Genomic DNA, 22,718 nt, shown 5'->3' with positions numbered 1-22,718 from the left:
TTTTTCTTTAATGATGATGGGAAGTACTTACAATGTGCGGTTTAACCGCAAATGAATTACTGGAATTTCAAGCACACATCACCAAATCTAATATCAGATGAAATTAGATTAATGGGAAGCAAAGAACAAAAGGAAAAAAAAATGAAGCAAACCCGTAGATTAACAAAACAAAAGCTGAAATTGTATGTATGCTTATAATACATACAATATGCATATCAGTTTGTTTTGACTCACACTGAATATGCACTGCTCCGTCCACTACCATGACCCAACCCCAAAGTCCCACTCTCGGTTTCCGACTTACTATAGGTGCACTGGGAAGAGTGAAGATGCCCTTGATGTGAATTGGTTTTGCTAGAATTCACATTTATAGCAATATGGCCGTTTTTGTTCCCAAGACTACCATTTTCCCTAGTCATTTGGACCATCCCAATACCTTCAGAATGTGCTGCATCTTCAATAACCTGTATGTCTTCGTTGTAGCCTTTGATCAGGAAATCTGAGCAGTTCTTCCAGCATCCATGATCATATGGATTTCTAAATCGACCACCAGGACCCTTGAGGTAGCTATAGCGCATGACATTTGCCATTTCATTTGTTGTTATATTGCGAGATATCTGTAGCAAGAAAAGTACCAAATAAGTCTCCAGATAAAGAGAGAACAAATCGCTCTCTAGGTTCTCAAAACACTCGTGTTCAAAGCTGGGTCTATAACATTCTTTTCGACCCTAGTAGTTCCAGCACTACAGGATATTTAGTTCTAACGATCATTGCAGCAAAATATGTGGCATTTGTTTGTAACTCGAAGATAGTTGGCATGGAGAAGGAAGATGATCATTTTTGACCAATCTGTCAAGAATCAGAGTCCAGGCATGGGCACATTCACTCGATCCATAATCACTAAATAACTTCCAACAGTAACAGTAAGATATATGATTCATTTATGAGGATGCCGGACCCAATCTAGTTCCTTTTTTTTTTTTTTCCATGAAAGACATTATCAAGTTTAGGATGACAAATTTAGGGTAGTTCTTCATATGATATTTAAATAATTTAATATAATAGTAAATGAAGTATAAATTTTATTACTGTTTAAGTAATTAATATAAATTATTTGTAAAATTGATGATACATAAAATATTTTAGAAACTTAAATATAATACTAATTATATTTAAATAATTTAATGTAATTATATATTAATAATCTAATTTTTTATATTCTTTTAAATAGTTAATATAAATATCAGTATTTTGATAATTTTCGCTTCCAAACGCAAAAGCCAAAAGCAATTAAATCCTAACTTTTATGCGCTTTTCCACAGCAGTTTTGACCCCAAAAGCCAGGTGTTCTACATTGCTTTTGTGGTGGAAAAGCACTTTTAACTTCCCTAATGTATTACACCAACAACTCAACAGTGCATCAGACTAATCCAACTAAGAGCATTGGTGAAGCACACTTTCTTTTCTATTGTGCCCCAGATCATAACCAGAAAAAGTAATTCCCACAGAAAAAAAGAGAGAACTGGTAGATCACAAAATCTCAAGTCATACCTGAGAAGCCTGTATAATGGTCAAGGCTGCCACACCAAAGAAGAGGAAAAAATTTACAATCAAAAAGGATATAGCACCAACATGGTGAGAAACAGCATAGTTCATCCATGGGAAAAATGATGAGGGAGCCACTGGATCCTTCACAATTCCTGTATATGACAACAAATACGTAGGTAAGAGAATCAAGGTAGAAAATTTTGCTAAGCTAACTTTGGAAAACCGTTTGAACTTGGAATTGATTAAAATACATACTTGCAATAGTAACTCCACTAGTAATCAGCATTGCTGAAACCTCTAAAACAAGGAAAAGAATAAAGTCCCATTTGTTTCTCTGCATCATAAGATACCTAAATGAAATTAATCAACAGATACAATCACTACTCATCAAATAATTAAATGATAACCTCTTTCCACAAGAAATTAACCTAAAAGCATAACTGTAGCCCACTAGCAATCACACATCATCCATACTTGTCTATGATTCGCAAAAGTCTCATGTATGAGAGCTTTCAATTCCCTTAACTTTATTGTCTAATTGAAGTACAGGATGTTAAACATGCAGAAACTGAAACCTTAAAATTATAGAGGGGGAAAACCATTAAACTCATCAACAATAAAGCACCTTTCCAACACAATTTGATACCCAAGGGCAATGATGATCAAACTGTTCGACACAACGATCACAAGTGGAGCAGTGTTTTGCACGAAGAGGCCTAACAATCTGATAATTTTGTAAAATAACATAGCAAAACAGTCAGAACAAATGGAATTTATCAAATAAGCCAACACGATAAGGCTAGATTAGGCAAGTACCTTGCATGTCGCACAAAGTTGAGACCAATTTCCAGCTAGCAAAGAAGGATTATTTGTCTCAATCTTCAGTAAGGGTTCCTAGCGGAACATACAGGAGAAATATGATACAGAGAGGAACTACAATCATTTAACAGAAAAGATAGATATATGCATATATATGTATAGTAAACGAAGAAAACAAAATATACAGGACAGACAACAATCAAGTTTCAAGAAGACAAAAGAAAACAAATCAAACAAAACCAGTTAGGCTTTGTAACGAAAAACTGAACTCACATCATCTTTCATATTCTGAGGGTCATGCACATTCATCTTGATGTAACCGGGATCTTTGCTGCAAAGAAATTTAAAATGATAAACAACTAGTCAAGCACACTCTTCAATGAATCAGAATATGACCAAATACAAGCAACAGAAGTCTGTCTAGCACAGCTAGGCATCATATACACCAAGTCCCACTTCTCTTAAAGAGAGCTACCCAACTAATTCAGCAAAGAAAATGACAAAATGTACTTCAATTTTGATAATGCATCATATGGATTCATAGACACTGCCCTAATAAATCTCAGAATATACAGTTAATATGCCATCTTCAGATATAATGACTCACCGCCACCGTAAACCACCCCATTCCTACCAGTTCAAAAGAAGATTCTTTCCCTTCCAAAAAAAATAAACATGATAAAAAGCTAAGAATCTAATTGCTAGATGCTTGAAACCAATTGCATGAAAAAAATAAACATCAAAGGTGCCAAAGACCATATATCTCTCCTGAAAATTGTTCCAGAAAACTATAAAAGGAAACTAATTGAATTTTGCAGACAAACCCTTTATCTCAAATCCAGCCATATAATAATTCCAAAAACAATTGTCTCCACAGACAGCTGAATACTCTGAAATTTAACAAACTGATTAACAGATAGCTAAGCAGTGTCCAAAACAATGTAGTAAGTGCCACGATGACCTAAAAGACTTTTTGAAATAAAATACATCCAGAGCACAGAATATACCTGCTACACCTATAAAACATAACTAAACCAGTAGATGCCAGGATAACACCAAACCAAGCCATGAAGCTAAATCCAGCCATCAACTTTGGCAGATTTGCATCTGCAACAGATGTCCAAACCCAAAAATAAATAGGTTATAGAGAGAGAGAGGTATTGTCTTGATGTAGGGCACAATTAACTTTCATGAAGAGATCAAAAGACATACCCATTATGACAGATTGAATATAGGTCGCTAATAGTAGCAAGATAATGCACCAAAGAAGTGGCGCAAGTCTTAATCTTGTAAATCGTCCAAGACGGCTGTTCCCATCACATCGTTTTTCAAGCAGCCTTCTAGCATTTCCCTGCAGAATCAGATGTAAGAAACATAAATAGGCGGGTATAATTCATCTGATTTCATAAGCACGTCATCTTAACAATCAAACAGACCAATAGCCAGGAGACAAATTAAGCACTTACAAAGTAATTCTACAGTCTTTACTGAAACAAATAAAAACACCAATCAAAAGCAATAACAATTGCATCCTAATATTTCCATGGTGAAGTCACAAAATTTTCAAATGCTGCACCCATTTTGCACCTATACAAAGAAAGGTAAAAGGTTTGACTATCCAAGAACAAAAATATTAGTTACTAGAGAACTCCCAGCTTCATAAACCTTAAACGCAGCATAAAGGTAGTGAAAATGCTTTGAGTTTGCAACTGCATAAAGCATCAACCATTTCAAATTGTCCCCAGAAATATAAAGAATAAATAACACATTTTGGACATTTATCTAATGCTTATAAAGCATCTATTATTTGAATTTTTATCAAGAGTTCACAAGAAATATTTGTGGGGTAGAAGAAGCCAGAAATGTCATTCATTCAGCCAAGGCATTAATGAGTCATTGCTAACAAGAAAGAGCTTGAACAGTACAAGACTGAAAAACAAACATATAAATATCCAAACAATTCATGAAAGACTAATCATATTTCTTAACCAAGTTAAAATGTCATGGAACCTACAAGGAAAAAAGCAACTTGTCTGTTATTTTTTTCAGAAGCGAGCTGTTCAGGTGTAAGGCCGCTATTATCAGTGACCGTCAAGTCCTCCATCTTGCCAGCCTGTACTAAGACTGTGCAAGCCTCAAGATTACCCCTGATAGCTGCCCAATGGAGAGGAGTGCAACCTGATGTAAAGATGAAACATAGTTAACAGAGCATCACACTACATTAACTGGATGAAATTCATTAGAAATGACATTTTAAAACCAAGAATCAGAAAATTACCCTCCTTGTCCTGACGCCCTCTATGTGCATCAAGAAATAAAAGAAGACGAATGCAATCGGCAAAACCTTTATAGGCAGCCCTAGAGTTGTCCATATTGAAAGGAAATTGGAATTAAAAATAACAGGCCTCAATTGTAAACTTCATCACACAATCAAGCAATTTGCAGGGAAAATCAAATAGAATAATCAGAATATGTAAGCAAACTTGTTAAATTAAAAAAAAAAAAAAAGATTAACTCAAAGAGAGATTTAACAGAAGGAATGGTGAACAAAAATCTAAACACTCTTTAAAATTTCCAGAATGAAAACAACTACTGTAAACATCATACTAGCAAGTTAAACTCTTTTATAATTAAACTAACACTAGGTATTCCAAAAATAAACTTACCAGCAAATGTTTCAAACAATAAATCATTAACATTAAGTACCAAAAAAAAGGTTCATCATTGATTACAAGGAAATTTGAAGTACCTAAGTAATCGAACATAGAAAACAATGTGATGCTAATGCTAGATGTAATCGAACATAGAAAACAATGTGATGCTAATGCTAGATAAGGGAAAAAAATCAACCCCCAATAAAATGCTGATATTTAGATAGCGAAATAAAGAGCAGCACCGTAGTGCCTTATCCTAGACCATCAAATGAATAAGAGAGATGTAAGAAGAACTCCTCATGTACCAGTGTAAAGGGCTTCGCCCATCGTTATCAGGAAGGTCAGGGTCAGCATTCCATTTCGAAACAACATGATAGAGAAAAGAAGTCTGACCATATTGGGCAGCAACATGTGTTATCTGCATCAAATTACAAAACTAAGCATGCATTCATTTGGAAGTACAATTAAAAGCAAGAAATATATCAATTTGGCTATTGTCATACAATTAAATTGTAAACCACGAATAGCATAAAGTTTTCAGTGTTAAATTAAGAAATAGAAACCAGCCTCATGTTCTAGACTTCTAGCAAATTTCTTTTTTAAAAAAGTGAAAAAAAGAAAAGTAACAACTGTACAAAATTGCACATAATGTTAGATGATACCTAAAGGATAAAATTACAGGGACAAGGACTAGGGAAAATATAAGGGGACCTAGCATGTTAGCAACCCAGAGCAAACAAGAAAGCATGAAATGCTATGCTTATAGGCGTCCTTGACGTCCCAGACAAATCAGAATATAAGTGAGGGAATATTGATTCCAGCAAGTATATAAGGTTTAACTAAAATGCATAGCAAAAACATATCTTCTTTAAATTAAGCCTCAAAATATCAATATGATGTACTCGTTTTATTGAAACCACATAATGCTGAGTTCCCATGCAGATACAAACCAACTTCAGCAGAGAAGAATGTCTAAAACAGCTAGCTTTGTTTTAACAATAATTTACATTGCTTTCATTGTCCCAAATCCATGGGGAGCCATGCCAATTTCTTGAATGAGAAAGAATATAATACTGGGCACCGCATTGAAGAAAATGCTAACCTGGTAACCATAGATGTCAGCAGCATCAACACGAGCACCCTCTTGGAGTAAAACCTCAGCAACTTGTACTGCACCACGGACCGCACTCCAGTGCAAGGCTGTCTGTCCATTATGATCCACCGCATGCACATCTCCACCATGCTAGCATATCAAGACAACCCAAAATCTGCTCAATTAAACTGAATTTATCCAATGAAAACTTAAAGAGTGACATGACATAACTAAACATTAAAATTCAAACAACTTCAAAAGTCATTTCCATGACTCAAAAGCATGCATTCCCAAAAATGGAGTTCACTAAGCCCATTAAACCCCAATTCAATAAATGTTTAGAAAAAAAAAACTCCATGAATTGGATACCAAATAAAAACAGTTCAATAAATCCCAAACTCAAAATATCAGAAACAAAACTCCCAACTCTGACAGGAAAGGCAATTCATTAAATCCATAAAAATAACCAAACAAAAATAAATAAAACCTCGATGATGTACTGAGCAGCTGCGGTTCTATTATTCAAAGCAGCCCACTGAAGGGCATAGTAACCAAGGCCATCAGGCTCGGAAAGAGAGCAACCTTCGGACTCAACCAACCTCTGAAGTTTCTCCAAATCCCCATAAGCAGCAGCGGTATAGACATCGTTCTTCAAGCTCTCATCATCGGCAACATCACCGACAACCCCATGATGCCCTCCCCCATATTCATTTCCATTCGCTACAACGCCACTCAATTGCTTCAAAGGTACAGCCTCCTCCACCACCTCGATCTCCGACGACATATCTCAAAGACCCAACAATCGAGAAAGACCAATGATTTTTTTTTTCCTTTTTAATGTTCTGGGGTTGACTTTGTTTTTCAATAATTCGGTTTCAAATAAAAATGTGGGGGGGGGCAGCATTTAGGGTTTTTGGAGGGAAGAAGGAAGAGAGGAGCTGGGATTGGAGGGTGTTCCGCTTTGGCGTCCGTGCCGGGTTGACTGATGATGCCGAAGCCAAGGCACAGGACGAAGCCAAGGCCAATTTGCCTAAGCAATAACTCGTAGGAATTTTGAGAAGGTGTGTTGTCTTCCGGTTTCACAAAGAGAAATAAATCTAATTTGAAATATTTGCACAAAACCGACCAAATTATAAAATCAACAAATCACTTAAATAGATGTCACGAAATCATGTTTTAAACGATTAGAAGATTTACCAATTTAACAATAAGATGTGTGAGTTTCTCAACGATTCGCCTGACATATTCCGTAAGTTGATAAATTAAAGAGAAAAGAGAAATAAGGGTGTAAGCATTACATATACTTAGTAAGTTTACAATTATTAAAGCAATTTACCTCATTTTATGAATTTATACAATAAGGTATTCAATTTGATGATCTTGTCTAAATTCAACATCCCTATACCAACAAGGTGAGTTTAACTTAACTAATTCATATAATAATTTGAAAATTTAGCATTTCAAATAATTTTAATACCAATCGCATGAAAATCAACAACTCAATATCATTCACAACATTCTAATCAACATTTCAATTCACAAATACAACTAAAAGTCTCAATGGTACACATGTATCAATGTATTCAAGCTTCAATTAATCAATATAAAGGTTATATCATATCATTTCATTTTGTTGTCAACAGTACATCCAATTTCAATATAATGGCAGTCATTATTCCATTTTATTGTTCGAATTCTACATCAAATTCCTAGATTTATCACATTTCTATATTGGCCCTCCAGCTCGTATAGCCGATATTTATGAGCATTCAATATTATCGATATTCATATATACATCATTAATCAACTTTGTATTTGTAACACCCCAAATTTGATAAATTTGTTTCTGTGGGTTTTTAACATAATTGTGTATTTGATTCAATGGTTATGTGTTTTGGGTGTGTGTGTGAGGTCTCAAGTTTAAGCTATGTATTCGGCAAATTTTGGGTTTTTCTTGAATTAAGCCTTAACCTCTAGTTAGAAGGCTTATATTAAATTATTTGTAATTTCATATTAGAATGGGCTTGTTGGTCTGGTGGCTAAGTGGAGTGTCAAGTGTGCTAGAGATCCTGAGTTTGATTCCCTACTTTGGTTTTATTTTTGAGTGGTTGTGGAGAGGAGTTTAAGTGGAGTTAGAATTGTGGGTAGTAGGGAGTTCATTAAGGGATTGTGATTATTAGGAGTTATCAGAATATTTTTCTGATTGATATTCTTTTTGGCAAAAATTCGACACATTCTCTCATTTCTATAATTCTGACTTTTGATTCTCCTTTCTCCCTATCGAATTTCCATCTTGCCCACATCTATTCTCTTCAATTTCTTTCCTATTTTGGTTTTGTTCTGCTTCTGTCTGGGTCAACGACCGTTTTGCGTATTCGGTAAGTCTTGGTATTCAATTGATTTAGACTATTCTTTTGTATTTCGTTTAAAGAGGTTTCGGCTGGTTTGTAGGTATCAACCGAGGGGAAAGAGGGTAAGTGATTGTTGATCAATTGATAAGTATCTCGATTGGGGGTCCTTTAGGCTATTAAATTGTGCTTCTTGGTCAATCCTAGGTTTCAGAGTGCTTGGGGACTGTATTCGCATCAAATGAAACCAGGTGTGTACCTGAAAACACAGAAAACGAGAATCAGTAAAAGTTAAAAAATGATTCTGTCGATGCCACACGAGCATGTGGTAGCTCGTGTGGTAGGCCGTATGGCAGTACACGGGCATGTGATTGACGAGTCAGGCTGTGCGCATAAGACACGGCCATGTGATGGCCGGTGAGGCCGTGTACGAGACACGGGCTCTACCAATTGGGCCGTGTGGGCCTACACGGGTGAACTACACTGGCATGTAGAAATTTTGGGCCAGGCAGTGTGATCCACACGGCTAAGGCCAATTTAGGCCATGTGGGCCACACGAGTAGGCTACATGGGCGTGCGAGCCTATTTTTCTAGAAAACTCTATAAGGTTGCACGGGTCACCCAAATCGACTGTGAAATTTTGAAGGGTCGGTAAGCATTTCTTAGACCCCTAATTTTGTGATCTGATTATGTGATGTATAATTTAAGCATGTGATACTTAGCATATAAATCTGAACTATTTGAGTAATCTGATAGATTGCATTTTAGCATGCCATTAATGCATGTTGCATTGCATCGGGGTTGGGTTGATGTTATATTGGAGAAAGTATTCTGAAAGGCTCTTAAGCCTGATATCTAGCAGCTTAGCTGCAATTATCTGATTATTTGTCGCACTTTGGTACAGCCTAGTGTGTAGAGATGGGTGGGTTGATTTTATCACCACATGGTGTGTAGGGTTGGACAGAGATAGTGTGTAGAGACTGGTGGGTAGGACTTTGATGATCTGTTTTGCATATGTCTCTGAGTGGGCTAAGGCCCCAACTGGTTCTGTAATAGGCTCCAGTCTCAGACTATATTCTGATGTATATTGTATGCATGCTTTATCTATGGGGATCATACACTGAGTTTGCGAAAACTCGCCCTTTTCTGTTTTATCTATTCAAGTAATCCTCAGCACTAGACGGATCGGAGCAGCGAAGGACTCAACGATGACCACACTGTTTTCCACTTAGACTATTTTCTATTTACATATGATTTAATTTATATTTGGGGAAATTTTAATATAATGAAGGCCTTTACAGGTTTTTTTGCTTAATTTGGGATTTTGTAATATTTTATGGTTTTTACTGCTAGTAGTAGGAAAACTTGGGTTTTCAAAAGAATCGAAGGTTTTACGAAACTACCACGCACCCGTAAATGGTTTTAAAAGCTTCCGTAAAGTATAACGTTTTGAAAATGGATAATGATTGAAAACAAATGACACGTTTTAGAAGATAGCATAAGATAATGAAAAATGGTACATACGGAGAAATGGTCTTAACGTCATTACGATTTCTAAAGCACAATCATGTGATAGCGTTAGATCCAACTGTAACGTCTAGGCTGATTTTAGGGTGTTACACTTAGTGGTATCAGAGCCAAGTTTAAAACTCAGTTGTGAATTTTGGGTTCCAAAATTGGTTTTTAAAGAAATTATTTCCAAATGTTTTCAAATATTCTAGGTAAGTGTGTGGTTCGCAGAGTCTCTAACGCTGGTCTTGTAAGTATTCTGAAAACTCTGAAAAGTTTATCTAAAAAATACTACTAGTATGTTTGAAATAACTATAGGTAGTATATTGTGCTGAAAACACTCTAGTTAGTGTATATTGAAAATTGTAGTGAGACTATGACTTACGGAAATAAACTCTAAACTTCTGATACTATTTTGGCATAAAACATCTGTTAATAAATACTGAAATTGTAACTGAACCATAAAAATTTGTAATACAGATAAATTCGATTAGACAATGAGCGCACGAGGTATCCGTGAACGTAGTACTATAGGTCGAGGTAGAGGTTGTAGAGGGGCTTGAGCTGAGTCCTCTTTCATGGATAATATACTAAATTTAGACACGAGTGAGATGCCAGTGTCGCCTGCTACTGAGATTGGGTCTCGTGATCGCATAGCTGGGGACGACGCATTGTCCCAGGCTATGCTCAAGATTTTGGAGAGGGTTGCTGGGCCCAATACTGGATCTGGGGATAGAGGGTCAGTTACAGAACGACTCCGGTCCAATGGGGTTAAGTTATTTCGAGGTGTCACAGGAGTCGCCCCTAACGTGGCCGAGTACTGGATGAAGGCCACTAAAAGAATCATTGATGATTTGGATTTTACCCCCGAGCAGAAACTAAAGGGCGTTGTTTCCTTGCTTTGTGATGAAGCATACCAATGTTGGCTGACAGTTAAGGAGGGCGCCCAGCCCGAACGGTTGACTTGGAAGTATTTTAAGACAGAATTTTAGATTAAGTATGTGGGAGCCAGTTATATTGATGCTAGGAGACGTGAGTTCCTAAATCTCACCCAGGGTGATCGATCGGTGACTGAATATGAGATCGAATTTATGAGACTAAGCTGTTATGTGCGAGGCATGGTGGCGACTGAATATGAGAAATGTGTTCGTTTTGAGGACAGCCTTAGGGATAATCTAAGGGTGCTGATAGCTCCGCAGAAGGAGCGTGAGTTTGCTGTTCTGGTCGAGAAAGCCAAGATTGCTAAGGATGTTAAGCGCGAGGAGCGCCAAAACAGGGATCGCGAGAGGGGTAAGAACAAGAGGGATTCGGAGCCCTTGAATTCTATGTTGAGGCCTACGAAAAAGGCCAGACCTGATAGGCCGGTGAGAGTTGGGGCCCCTATTGCACCTACTGGGGTTTTTCCTTATGGGCATTGTGGTAGACTCCATCAGGGCGAGAGTTGGAGGACTATGAGGGCATGTTTGAGATATGGATCTATTGAGTATCGTGTTGGAGAGTGTCCGCGGAGGAAAGATCAAATGCAAGCTACGGGTTCTGGTAATGCATAACCACCGAGGGTAGTTTAGCAGCCACCTAGGGGTTATGGTCAAGCCAGGGGTTGTAACAGCATGAGCCAAAGACAGAGAGCACCAGGCAGAGGTGCTGGACTGACTGAGGCGAGGCAGTCTATTTTGGCCTATGCTGTTCGTCGCCGTGAGGACAGAGATACTTCGGATGTCATCACGGGTATATTTTTAATTCATAGTGTACCTTATCTTGCACTGATAGACATAGGCTCTACACACTTTTACATAACTAGTACTATGTCTGAAACCTTGGGAATTCTGGTTAAGAATACTTCTAGTGAAGTGGAGGTTGTGAGTCCTTTGGGGCAATCTGTCTGGGTTAGTAGACTATATAGAGACATCCCGTTAGAGGTGCAAGGGACAGTCTTTTTGGCTGATCTGATGGAGCTTCGTTTGGGGAGTTCGATCTGATTTTGAGAATGAACTGGCTGGTGAAGCATCGAGTGGGTCTGGATTGTGCGACTAAGAGGGTTATTTTGAGAACCGATAAGAACAATGAGGTAGTTATGATTAGAGAGCGTCGTGACTATCTGACTAATGTGATATTAACTATGGTAGCGGAAAAGTTAGTTTGGAAGGGATAGCATTTTTGGCTTACGTTAGTGTTTCTAATTCTGGGGACTCTTCGGTTAAGGACATCAGAACTGCGAGGGGCTTTTTAGATGTCTTCCCTGAGGAACTACCGGGGTTGTCTTTAAGCCGAAAAATAGAGCTTGGGATTGAGTTGATTGCTAGTACAACTCCGGTGTCTATCGCCTCTTATCGAATAGAACTAAAAGAACTGACAGAACTTAAAGCTTAAATTTAAGAGCTATCAGATCGTAGGTCCATTCGTCCCCGTATATCTCCGTGGGGAGCACCTTTTCTATTTGTAAAGAAGAAAGATGGGACAATGAGGATGTGTGTCGACTACCGTTAGTTGAACAAGTCAACGATCAAGAATAAATACCCACTTCCGAGAATAGACGACTTATTCAACCAATTCAGAAGGGCCTCTGTGTTTTCTAAGATTGATCTACGTTCGCGCTATTATCAGTTGAGAGTTAAGGAGGCGAATGTGCATAATACAGCATTTAGGACTCAATATGAACATTACGAGTTCCTAGTTATGCCCTTTGGTTTGACTAATGCACCGGCTGCATTTATGAATTTGATGAACCGAGTATTTTAGCCCTTCCCAGATCAATTTGTAATGGTATTCATCGATGGTATCTTTGTGTATTCTAAGTCTGAAGATGAGCACGATGAACATCTCAGAGTGGTGGTTCTACAGACTCTCCGTGAGAAACAATTATTCGCGAAGTTCAGTAAGTGTAAATTCTGGCTCCGAAAAGTAACCTTTTTCGGACATATGGTTTCGGCTGAGGGGATTCATGTTGATCCTTGTAAGATTGAGGCTGTGTTGAGTTGGAAACAACCGAAGAATGTGTCTGAAATCACAGCTTCCTAAGGCTGGCAGGATATTATCGACATTTCATGGAAGGGTTCTTTTTTATTGCTCCAATAACTAAGCTGTTGCGAAAGGGAGTTCCTTTAGTATGGTCTGATGTACAGCAGAAAAGCTTTGATAAGCTCAAGACTATTTTAACTCAAGCTCCTGTTCTGATACAACCTGAGCCCGGTAAAGACTTCGTGGTGTACAGTGATGCATCGCATATGGGTCTGGATTGTGTTCTAATGCAAGATAGAAATGTGGTTGCTTAAGCGTCTCGTCAGCTCAAGACGCATGAGGTTAATTACCCGATGCACGATTTGGAGTTGGCGGCAGTTGTCTTTGCTCTGAAAATCTAGAGGCATTACCTATAGGGTGAGAAGTGTACCATCTATACTGATTACAAAAGCCTCAAGTATCTCCTCACTCAAAAGGAGTTCAACCTTAGGCAGCGTAGATAGGTTGAACTGCTTAAGGATTACGACTGCACTATCAAGTATCATCTTAGAAAGGCTAATGTGGTAGCCGATGCGTTAAGCCGTAGGCTAAGTCCAATTTGAGAGCGATGTTCGCTCGACTGAGTCTTTTTAACAATGGAGGTCTGCTAGTTGAACTTTAAGTGAAACTGACATGGATTGATCAGATCAGAAATAAACAGATGAGGGATAAGTTTCTTGAGTCACGTTTCTGACAGGTTGAGAGTGGTGTGACTACGGATTTTGAGATTAATAAGGATGGTGAATTGTGTTTCCGTGGTCAGATTTGTGTACCGAATAATGAGGACTTGAGACAATCGATTCTGAAGGAAGCGCATAGTAGCTCTTATGCTATGCATCTTGGCAGAAATAAAATATATCGAGATCTGCGAGACTTACATTTGTGCCCAGGGTTAAAGCGAGAGGTTATCGACTTCGTGGCTCGCTGTTTGACTTGTCTATAGGTTAAGGCTAAGCATCAGTTACCTTCGGGTTTGTTGCAGCCAGTTAAGATTCCAATGTGGAAATGGGAGCGAGTGATGATGGACTTCGTTAGTGGGTTGCCTCTAACACCTACTAAGAAGGATTCTGTATGGATCATTGTGGATCGATTGACCAAGTCTGCTCATTTCATTCTGGTCAGGACGGACTTTTCTCTGCAGAAGTTGGCTAAGCTTTACATATCGAAAATAGTGAGACTTCATGGGGTACCTGTGTCAATCATCTCTGATAGGGATCCACGTTTTACGTCTCGATTCTGGAAGAAGCTTCATGAGGCTTTGGGTTCAAGGTTAGACTTCAGTACTACTTTCCATCCTCAGACAAACAGTCAGTCGGAAAGGATAATTCAGATATTGGAAGACATGTTGAGGGGCTGTATTATTGATTTTCGAGGTAATTGGGAGGAGTGTTTGCCATTAGCAGAGTCGCTTACAATAACAGCTACTAGTCTAGTATACAGATGACACCTTACAAGGCACTGTATAGTCGTAAGTGCCGTACTCTCTTATCCTGGACTGAGTTGGATGAACGATGAATTCTGGGTCCAGAGATGGTTTCTGAGACTGAGGACAAGATCCGTTTGATTCGAGATAGACTGAAAGTGTCTTCTGATAGGCAGAAGTCATATACAGATCTGAAACGTCGAGAGATAGAGTATTCTGTGGAGACTTAGTTTTTCTCAAAGTCTCACCATGGAAGAAGGTTTTGAGTTCAGTCGTAAGGGTAAGTTAAGCCCTAGGTTTACTAGGTCGTACTGTATTTTGAAGCGAGTGGGGCCAGTCACATATCAGTTGGAACTACCTCCGGAGTTAGACCACATCCATGATGTGTTTCACGTTTCGATGTTGAGATGCTATTGTCTCTGTTGAGGAGATTGAGGTTCGGCCAGAGCTGACCTTCGAGGAGGAGCTAGTTCAGATTCTAGATCACGACGTTAAAGTTCTAAGGAGGAAATTTATTCCTTTAGTGAAGGTGTTATGGCGGAATCATAGCACTAAGGAGGCTACATAGTAGCTTGAAGATGCGATGCGTCAGCAGTATCCTCATCTATTCTGACCAGGTAAATTTCAAGGCCGAAATTTTCTTTTAGGGGGTAGAGTTGTAACACCCCAAATTTGATAAATTCGTTTCTGTGGGTTTTTAACATAATTGTGTATCTGATTCAATGGTTATATATTCTGGGTGTGTGTGAGAAGTCCCAAGTTCAAGCCAAGTCTTTGGCAAATTTTGGCTTTTTCCTGAATTAAGCCTTAACCTTTAGTTAGAAGGCTTATATTGAATTATTTGTAATTTCAAAATCAGAATGGGCCTGCTAGTCTGGTGGTTAAGTGGAGTGTTAAGTGTGCTGGAGATCTTGTGTTCAATTCCCTATTTAGGCTTTATTTTTGAGTAGTTGTAGGGAGGAGTTTGAGTGGCGTTAGAATTGTGGGTAGTGGGGAGTTCGTAGAGAAAATTAAGGGATTGTGATTATTAGGAGTTATCAGAATATTTTTCTAATTGATATTCTTTTTGGCAAAAATTTGGCACATTCTCTACTCTCTACCAAAATTCTGACTTTTGATTCTCATTTCTCCCTATTGAATTTCCATTTTGTGCACATCTATTCTCTTCAATTTCTTTCCTATTTCGGTTCTGTTCTGCTTCTGTCTGGGTCAACGACTATTTTGCGTATTCGGTAAGTCTTGGTATTCAATTGATCTAGACTATTTCTTTTGTATTTTGTTTAAAGGGGTTCCAGCTAGTTTGTAGGTATCAACCGAGGGGCTAGTGATCGTTTCTCAGCGGTTTAAGGGGGTAGGACTTTGGTTGTTTGAACGAGGGTAAGTGATTGTCGATCAATTGGTAAGTCTCTCGATTGGGGTTCATTTTAATTCGAATATTTAGGCTATTAATTCGTGCTTCTTGGTCAATCTTAGGTTTCAGAGTGCTCGGGGATTGTATTCGCATCAAATGAAACCAGATGTGTACCCAAAAAAATAGAAAACGAGAATCGGTGAAACCCAAAAAACTATTCTGTCGACGCCACACAAGCGTGTGGTCACCCGTGTGGTAAGCCGTGTGGCAGTACACGGGCGTGTGATCGACGAGCCAGGCCTTGCACATAAGACATGGGCACATGACACGGCCGTGTGACAGTCAATAAGGCCGTGTACGAGACATGGGCTCAACCAATTGGGCCGTGTGGGCCCACACGGGTGTGTGAAATTTTTGGGCCAGGCCGTGTGATCCATACGGGCAAGGCCAATTTTGGCCGTGTGGGCTACACGGGCATGTGGGCCTACACGGGCAGGCTACATAAGCATGTGAGCCCATTTTTTTGGAAAACTCTATAAGGTTTCACGGGTCGTTCAAGTCGACTGTGACCTGTCGAAGGGTCGGTAAGCATTACTTAGACCCCTAATTTCATGATCTGATTATGTGATGTATGATTTAAGCATGTGATACTTAGATGTAAATCTTAACTGTTTGAGTAATCTGATAGATTGCATTTTAGCATGCCATTTATGCATGTTGCAATGCATCGAGGTTGGCTTGATGTTATATTGGAGGAAGTATTCTGAAAGGCTCTTAAGCTTGATATCTGGCAGCTCAGCTGCAATTATCTGATTATGTGCCGTATTTCGATACAGCCTGGTCTGTAGGGATGGGTGGGTTGATTTTATCCCCACATGGTGTATAGGGTTGGATGGAGATGGTGTGTAGAGGCTGGTGGGTAGGACTTTGATGATCTATTTTGTATCTGTATCTGAGTGGGCTGAGGCCCTGATTGGTTCTGTAATGGGCTTCGGCCTAGATTGTATTTTGATTTATGTTGTATGCATGTTTTATATGTCGCGATTACACATTGAGTTTGTGAAAACTCACCCTCTTCTGTTTTATTTGTTCAGGTAATCCCCAACATTAGATGGATCGGAGCAGGAAGGACTCAGCGGTGGCCACACGGTTTTCCACTTAGACTATTTTCTGTTTACATATGATTTAATTTATATTTGGGGAAAATTTAATGTAATTAAGGCATTTACTGATTTTTTTGCTTAATTTGGGATTTTGCAATGTTTTACGGTTTTTACTGCCAATAGTAGGAAAACTCGGATTGTCAAAAGAATCGAAGGTTTTACGAAACTACCACACATCTCTAAATGGTTTTAAAAGCTTCCGCAAAGTATAACGTTTTAAAAATGGATAATGATTGAAAACAAATGACACATTTTAGAAGATAGCATAAGATAATGAAAAATGGTACATATAGAGAAATAGTCTTAACATCATTACGATTTCTAAAGCACTATCATGTGATAGCGCTAGATCCGGTCATAATGTCTAGGCTGAGTTTGGGTTGTTACAGTATTACAATATCAAAATTACCAATTCAACTTATATCTCACAAATCAAATATCACATTACTTTCTATTTCATTTCTATTTGCAATCATAATTATCAAATAACACCTTTCATTTCAGATTTTCAATCTCATGATTGCCAGGACTTTATCATCATTATTTTAATTATATTTATCTCATTTTTACCATTTATTCCCCCTATTAACTCGACTAGAACTTGAACAGATACATGAATCTAACCAACACACTAATTTGGCACCTAGTGCCTCATCGGATAAATCTTAAGTAAATAGTTTATACCTAATGCTCATTAATAAGTTTGACACCCAGTGTCTCATCGGTATAACCGAAGTAATTTGGCACACCGTGCCTCATCAACTCGTAATCGAGGTAACCCTGAACTCTTCCTATCCTATGGCATGTCAACTATATCTGACTCTGCCCGAACAGTTAATAGAGTAATTGTTTTCAATTTCCATTATAAGCCAATTTATCAATTCAATTATATATGTTCAATAGTAATTCATCAATACATATCAATATGCCAACATAATTCTTTTCAATACAAAATCAATTTTACATTTACATCAACATACAATAATCTCAAATCAATTCAATTCAGTCCTTACCGTAAACAATCGATCAATTCCACACTAGCACAATTCAATCAATTATAATCAATTATCAATTCATTTTTATTTCAAATATCAATTCATCATTTTAGTTTTAACCATTAGCTTATCATTTTTCTATGTTTTAGTTCATAACTCACCCGTTATACCAAATTGTGCACAATTCAAATTGTTACCAAACAAATACAAATTCAAAAATCAAATATAAAAAAAATTATTACAATTATACATGTGAACTTACCTAATCAAAACAGCAACAAAACAACTCACTAAAGACTAATAAGCAATTTTTGTCATTTTTCCAATTTTCTTCAATTTGGTCCAATTTTCGATTTATTTAATAATTCAATTCAATTTATCAATTCCAAATATTTTATTTAATCACATTATAAGCATACATTAGTTTAATTTTATTTTTTGAATGCCCCTAAACTTTTGCATTTTATTCAATTTAGTCCTTAAAATCAAAACTATCATAATTTTCACATTTAAGCCCTGTTTTTCATTTTGATTTCAATTTCATCCCTATATAGCGTATATATTCAATAATTACAAAAAATTTCATGGCAAATTTTATATTATTACAATTTGGTTCTTACACACAAAACTAAAAAAATTTAGTTAACAAATTAGTCTTTAAACATATCTAAGCTTATAATCAAACTATTAAACATCAAAAACTTCAATTTTCATCAATAAAAATTTTAGAAATCTTTAATAGTTTTGAAAACAGAAATATAAGTTAACTGGACCTAATTACAACGATATAAAAAATATAAAAATTATTAAAAACGGAGTTGGAAAAGCTTACCATGCAAGGTTACCAATGGCCCAACTTTGGTTGTTAAAAATGGCTTTTTTTTTTGGTGTTTTTGGTTTCTAATTCAAGGTGGAATAAAATGATGAGATGTTTTCATGTTTTTATTTTTTTAACCTTTTGTTTATTTATTTTTTTAACCTTAATCAACATATAATTAAATCTAAAATATATATGTAAACTGTCCACACTTAATTAAAATGATTTAATTATCCCTTGGGCTCTTTAACAACTGTTAATTAAGCATTTGAGCTAATAACAATCAATGATGATTAATTTTTGTGGTTTTTATGATTTAGTTTTTTACCCTAATTAATCATTCAATTAAGTAAAATTATTAGACTGAAATTTAATTCACTTATAAAACAACTATGTAAATATTTAATAATATTATTTACGAGCTCGATTTATGGAAATGAGATCCCGATACCTCATATTCCAAAACTACTAACTTTCGGTACACACCACTTGTACCTTGACTAACTAGCCAATTAATAAAATCTACCAAATCAAAATTTACCATAATACTATATTTAACTCATAAACATTAATTACTAATGTCTACGAGCTCACTTGTCGGAATTTTGATCCCGAAATCATCACTTCTGATGTCACTGAAAAACGAGTTGTTATAAGCTTGAATGGTGAGAGCATAAGAGACACATTTGGTCATCATAGTCGTAACATTGAACCTCTTCCTGAAATCTCGAAGGGGTTTGTTCTCTTTTTTTTTATGGACATGAAGGAAGCTGGGGATTGTTGTGAGTTTTGTTGGCCAAAATATCTGCTCATGAACAACCCGACCAATTGGTCAAAACTACTTTTAAATCCCAAAGGGAGTGAAGGTGCCACTACTAGGCGATACTAGAAAGGGTCATGGAGAAAGCCCTATATTTCACAGCATCTGAGGCTCCAAGAATGTTCATATAGTTGTTGTAGTGAGTTAGGTGATCTTTCAAGTCTCCACTGCCAATGTAAGTTAACTTAGGGAACTTGAAGGAAGCATATAAGTTGTGGATCAACATGGAAAGGGCTAGGGGTGTTGGAAAAATCCTGGTTTGAAAACATTTTTCTTAGGGGTGTTGGAAAAATCCTGGTTTGAAAACATTTTTCTTACACAGCGAAATATTAAAATTTTGAAAACCAACCCGGTTTGTGATATTTATAGCAATAATCCTTAACCGAATTCGTACTTGTGTTTTCGGTTTAGAAGATGTTCATTGTTCTTAGCTTTCAACAGAACGATCTTCTTCGTTATTCTCGTACCACGAGCTTCTTCGAATGTGGGCTCGAACCAATTGAATCGAAACACAAAACTAGATATGGATAATTCATCTATTTTAAACGCTGATTTATCCCATTAATTACTTGGAGAAGGTATTGATCTCAGCTTATAAATAGGTTGCATTGTCACACACATTTTCTTTGTGTTTTAACACTCTTGTGTTAGGCATTTTATTGGAGAGTAAACCTTGTTGTAAGTGAAGTTATTTTGGGTGAGTGATTATAATATTGGGATAGTTTGTTAGGACTGAAATTAAGCTTAAGAGAATTCAAAGATTACTTACCTAAATCTAAAACTTTGAAATCAACCTTTTCTTTTTCAATCCAAAGTTTTTGTCTTTCCTTAACTTGAATCACCTTTTTCAATTTCCTTCTTTCTCTTCCAATATACATACATGAAACATTATCGATTTTATGTATTCAATATAATTTCCATATGATTTTACTTCCAATAAACACAATTTTCTTAATAAATTCTTGAAATCTTTGCTTTCTCCTTTACTTTCTCAAATCTTTTCTTCATTTTCTTCTTCAATTAATTAATTTCTATAGTAGAAAATGATCACATAACATTTTAAAAGATGAGACTCGAGTATGGTTTTATGGTAAGATTGAAAAAAATAATATTAGAAAAAGGAAACCAGAGAAAATTTTCTCATACTTAAACAAATTTCATCCATTTATGCCATTTTCCGATCAAAATTCAATAAATTCAATAATATTAACAATAGACTTTCATTAAATCAATCTTAAAATTTGGAAAAATAACCATCATCCAATTTTATTCAACAAGTTAAACACAAAATTTTAAAAAAAAAATCATAATTAACATTACATTTATTCTTTTTACAAAATCATGAAAAATTGAAACCGAATAATATTAGCAATTATCTTTCATCAAATCAACCTTAAAACTCGAATTAAACACTAAAAAGTTAATATGTTGCCTTTTAAGTACCAAAATGTATAATTTTTACCAAATATAAAAACACAAAAACCATATTAAAAAAATGAAACTAAATTACCAAATGATATATTAAATAAAATAAACTCATTCATTTATTGAATATTTATCTTATTCCATTTCCACGGAAGATACATCTATATATGGTCGTAGTACAATAGCATGATTATTTTCAATATAATTTGATTTGTAAATGCTATTCTTTCATATATTTATTACCCCACCCATGTTACAATGGATTAAAGTGCATAGTTAAGCAAAGGGTCTTTGGTTGTAGCAGTCAAGATTGTCACCGTAGCTCACTTTCAGTATGTCACAGTATCTCTTGTAAAACCCGATTCTATCCTCAACTTGAGGGTTGGATCCTTTGCCACATTCGATGCCACCATTGATGATGTTGGTGATGACACCGTATCCAGGGACCCGACCAGCGGCCGTGTCTTCTGCAGATGGCTTCCATTGGCCGGTGATGACATCGTGACTTGAAGGTTTAGGTGACTGTGGTGTCATCCAGAACCAAAGACCTGTCTTGAAAGAAATGGTCGGGTCCTTTGCTACCAAATCGGGGTCATTCAGAATATCAGCCTTTATTGCTTCTCCTGCTGGACCATAGTTGTAGTTGCTGCCAAAGTCAAGGGTCAAGGTCAAGATTTAGTTGGAGGGATTCCATATCCGGTATATATCTTATTAGTTTAGTAGTTTAAATTCAATGAACATTCTATCTATTAGAATGATTAAATTCAATGTTTATATTCAAAAGAGGAGACACTTACTATGAGATCTGAATAGGACCACGGCCAAAATATTTTTTACCAGGGGCACAAGGCCATTGTTGATTTGCAACACAGTAATCTCCAGGGTTGCCCTGTTCCTGAACATAGCAATATCCCCATGCGTATGGACCGTCCGGTGCAGTTGGCCACCCACCTATACAAGGATTATGCCATTAACCATGCATGCATGACTAGTTTTATAGAGAGAAAATGAACAAAATATATTTATTTTTAATGAGAGAAATGAACCTGTAGTTTCATGGGAAGTTTGTGCCAAGAAGGCAGCAATTTCCCTTTTACGAGTAGCATCATCGCCAGTGGCTCCGAAAGCACCAAAGGAGTTAGCGGCGGCAATGAAAGCATCGTATGTATAGAAACCATTGCCAGGGCAGTTACCATCATTACGATGCTTTAACATCTCATTGAACATATCTTGGCTGATAAGCGAACTGATATCAGCCGAGGCCCTCAATGCAGAGGCCAAAATAAACACAACCATCAAAGCTAAGAACTTCATTTTTTCTGCTACCTATCAACTAAAGTGTTTTACGTGTGGGGCGTGGGTTTCATAGGAAGGATCAGGGTGATATTTATAGAGGGGGTTAGGAGAGAGAAGCATCATACAAAACCCTTAATTCTCTTCTTTTTATCATCACAAAGTGGAAGTGTTTGATGTAATTGACTAAAACACAAGGATGAATTGTCGTGATTTGTTATAATGGAAGAGAGAAGGTTCTTTTCTTAGGCTTAGTCCGATCTTATCTTACAGTGAACAAATTGGAATAAGTACAAAGCATTTTTAAAATTATACGTTTGTGTGTTTGCAAGCGGAGTTGATTGCGGAGGAAATGTTAATTGAAGCTGGGCGGCCAGGAACAAATATCAAATCTTTTCCTTAAGGCCTTAAGAGTAGTATGCAAATTAAGCCTACTATATTTAGGAAGAAAAATTGGGATGGT

At 36.8% G+C, this 22,718-nt stretch overlaps 2 protein-coding genes across 2 annotated transcripts; both read right to left on the bottom strand.

Moving 5' to 3' along the window:
• Window positions 1-137: 137 nt before the first annotated feature.
• Window positions 138-7,379, bottom strand: LOC107962568 (protein S-acyltransferase 24). The gene is made up of 13 exons (XM_016899003.2): window positions 6,602-7,379; window positions 6,124-6,264; window positions 5,327-5,439; window positions 4,646-4,725; window positions 4,382-4,545; window positions 3,580-3,718; window positions 3,375-3,474; window positions 2,641-2,698; window positions 2,365-2,442; window positions 2,174-2,272; window positions 1,804-1,882; window positions 1,552-1,700; window positions 138-617 (listed from the first exon to the last, which is right to left on the bottom strand). Exons 1-13 carry the CDS (start codon window positions 6,896-6,898, stop codon window positions 231-233), a joined length of 1,884 nt encoding a protein of 627 aa, XP_016754492.2. The 5' UTR covers window positions 6,899-7,379; the 3' UTR covers window positions 138-230.
• Window positions 7,380-21,056: 13,677 nt separating this feature from the next.
• LOC107962567 (basic endochitinase) lies at window positions 21,057-22,513 on the bottom strand. Its single transcript, XM_016899002.2, has 3 exons — window positions 22,009-22,513; window positions 21,760-21,913; window positions 21,057-21,608 (listed from the first exon to the last, which is right to left on the bottom strand). The coding sequence occupies exons 1-3, from the start codon at window positions 22,274-22,276 to the stop codon at window positions 21,239-21,241; spliced, it is 792 nt and encodes a 263-aa protein (XP_016754491.1). The 5' UTR covers window positions 22,277-22,513; the 3' UTR covers window positions 21,057-21,238.
• Between the last annotated feature and the right edge of the window lie 205 nt (window positions 22,514-22,718).

This window comes from Gossypium hirsutum, chromosome A06, assembly GCF_007990345.1.
Source record: "Gossypium hirsutum isolate 1008001.06 chromosome A06, Gossypium_hirsutum_v2.1, whole genome shotgun sequence".
NCBI lineage: Eukaryota > Viridiplantae > Streptophyta > Magnoliopsida > Malvales > Malvaceae > Gossypium > Gossypium hirsutum.
The sequence above is the reverse complement of the archived record's forward strand: the minus strand, read 5'-3'. Positions and strand labels throughout refer to the sequence as shown.

Coding starts and splice junctions, on each gene's coding strand:
- LOC107962568 (XM_016899003.2), bottom strand. CDS start 6,898: ATGTCGTCGGAGATCGAGGTGGTGGAGGAGGCTGTACCTTTGAAGCAA. Junction 5,440..6,123: donor CTGACATCTATGGTTACCAG/GTTAGCATTTTC, acceptor AATTTGATGCAG/ATAACACATGTTGCTGCCCA. Junction 2,443..2,640: donor CTCAGAATATGAAAGATGAT/GTGAGTTCAGTT, acceptor ATGTTCCGCTAG/GAACCCTTACTGAAGATTGA.
- LOC107962567 (XM_016899002.2), bottom strand. CDS start 22,276: ATGAAGTTCTTAGCTTTGATGGTTGTGTTTATTTTGGCCTCTGCATTG. Junction 21,914..22,008: donor AACTTCCCATGAAACTACAG/GTTCATTTCTCT, acceptor ATCCTTGTATAG/GTGGGTGGCCAACTGCACCG. Junction 21,609..21,759: donor GGTCCTATTCAGATCTCATA/GTAAGTGTCTCC, acceptor TGACTTTGGCAG/CAACTACAACTATGGTCCAG.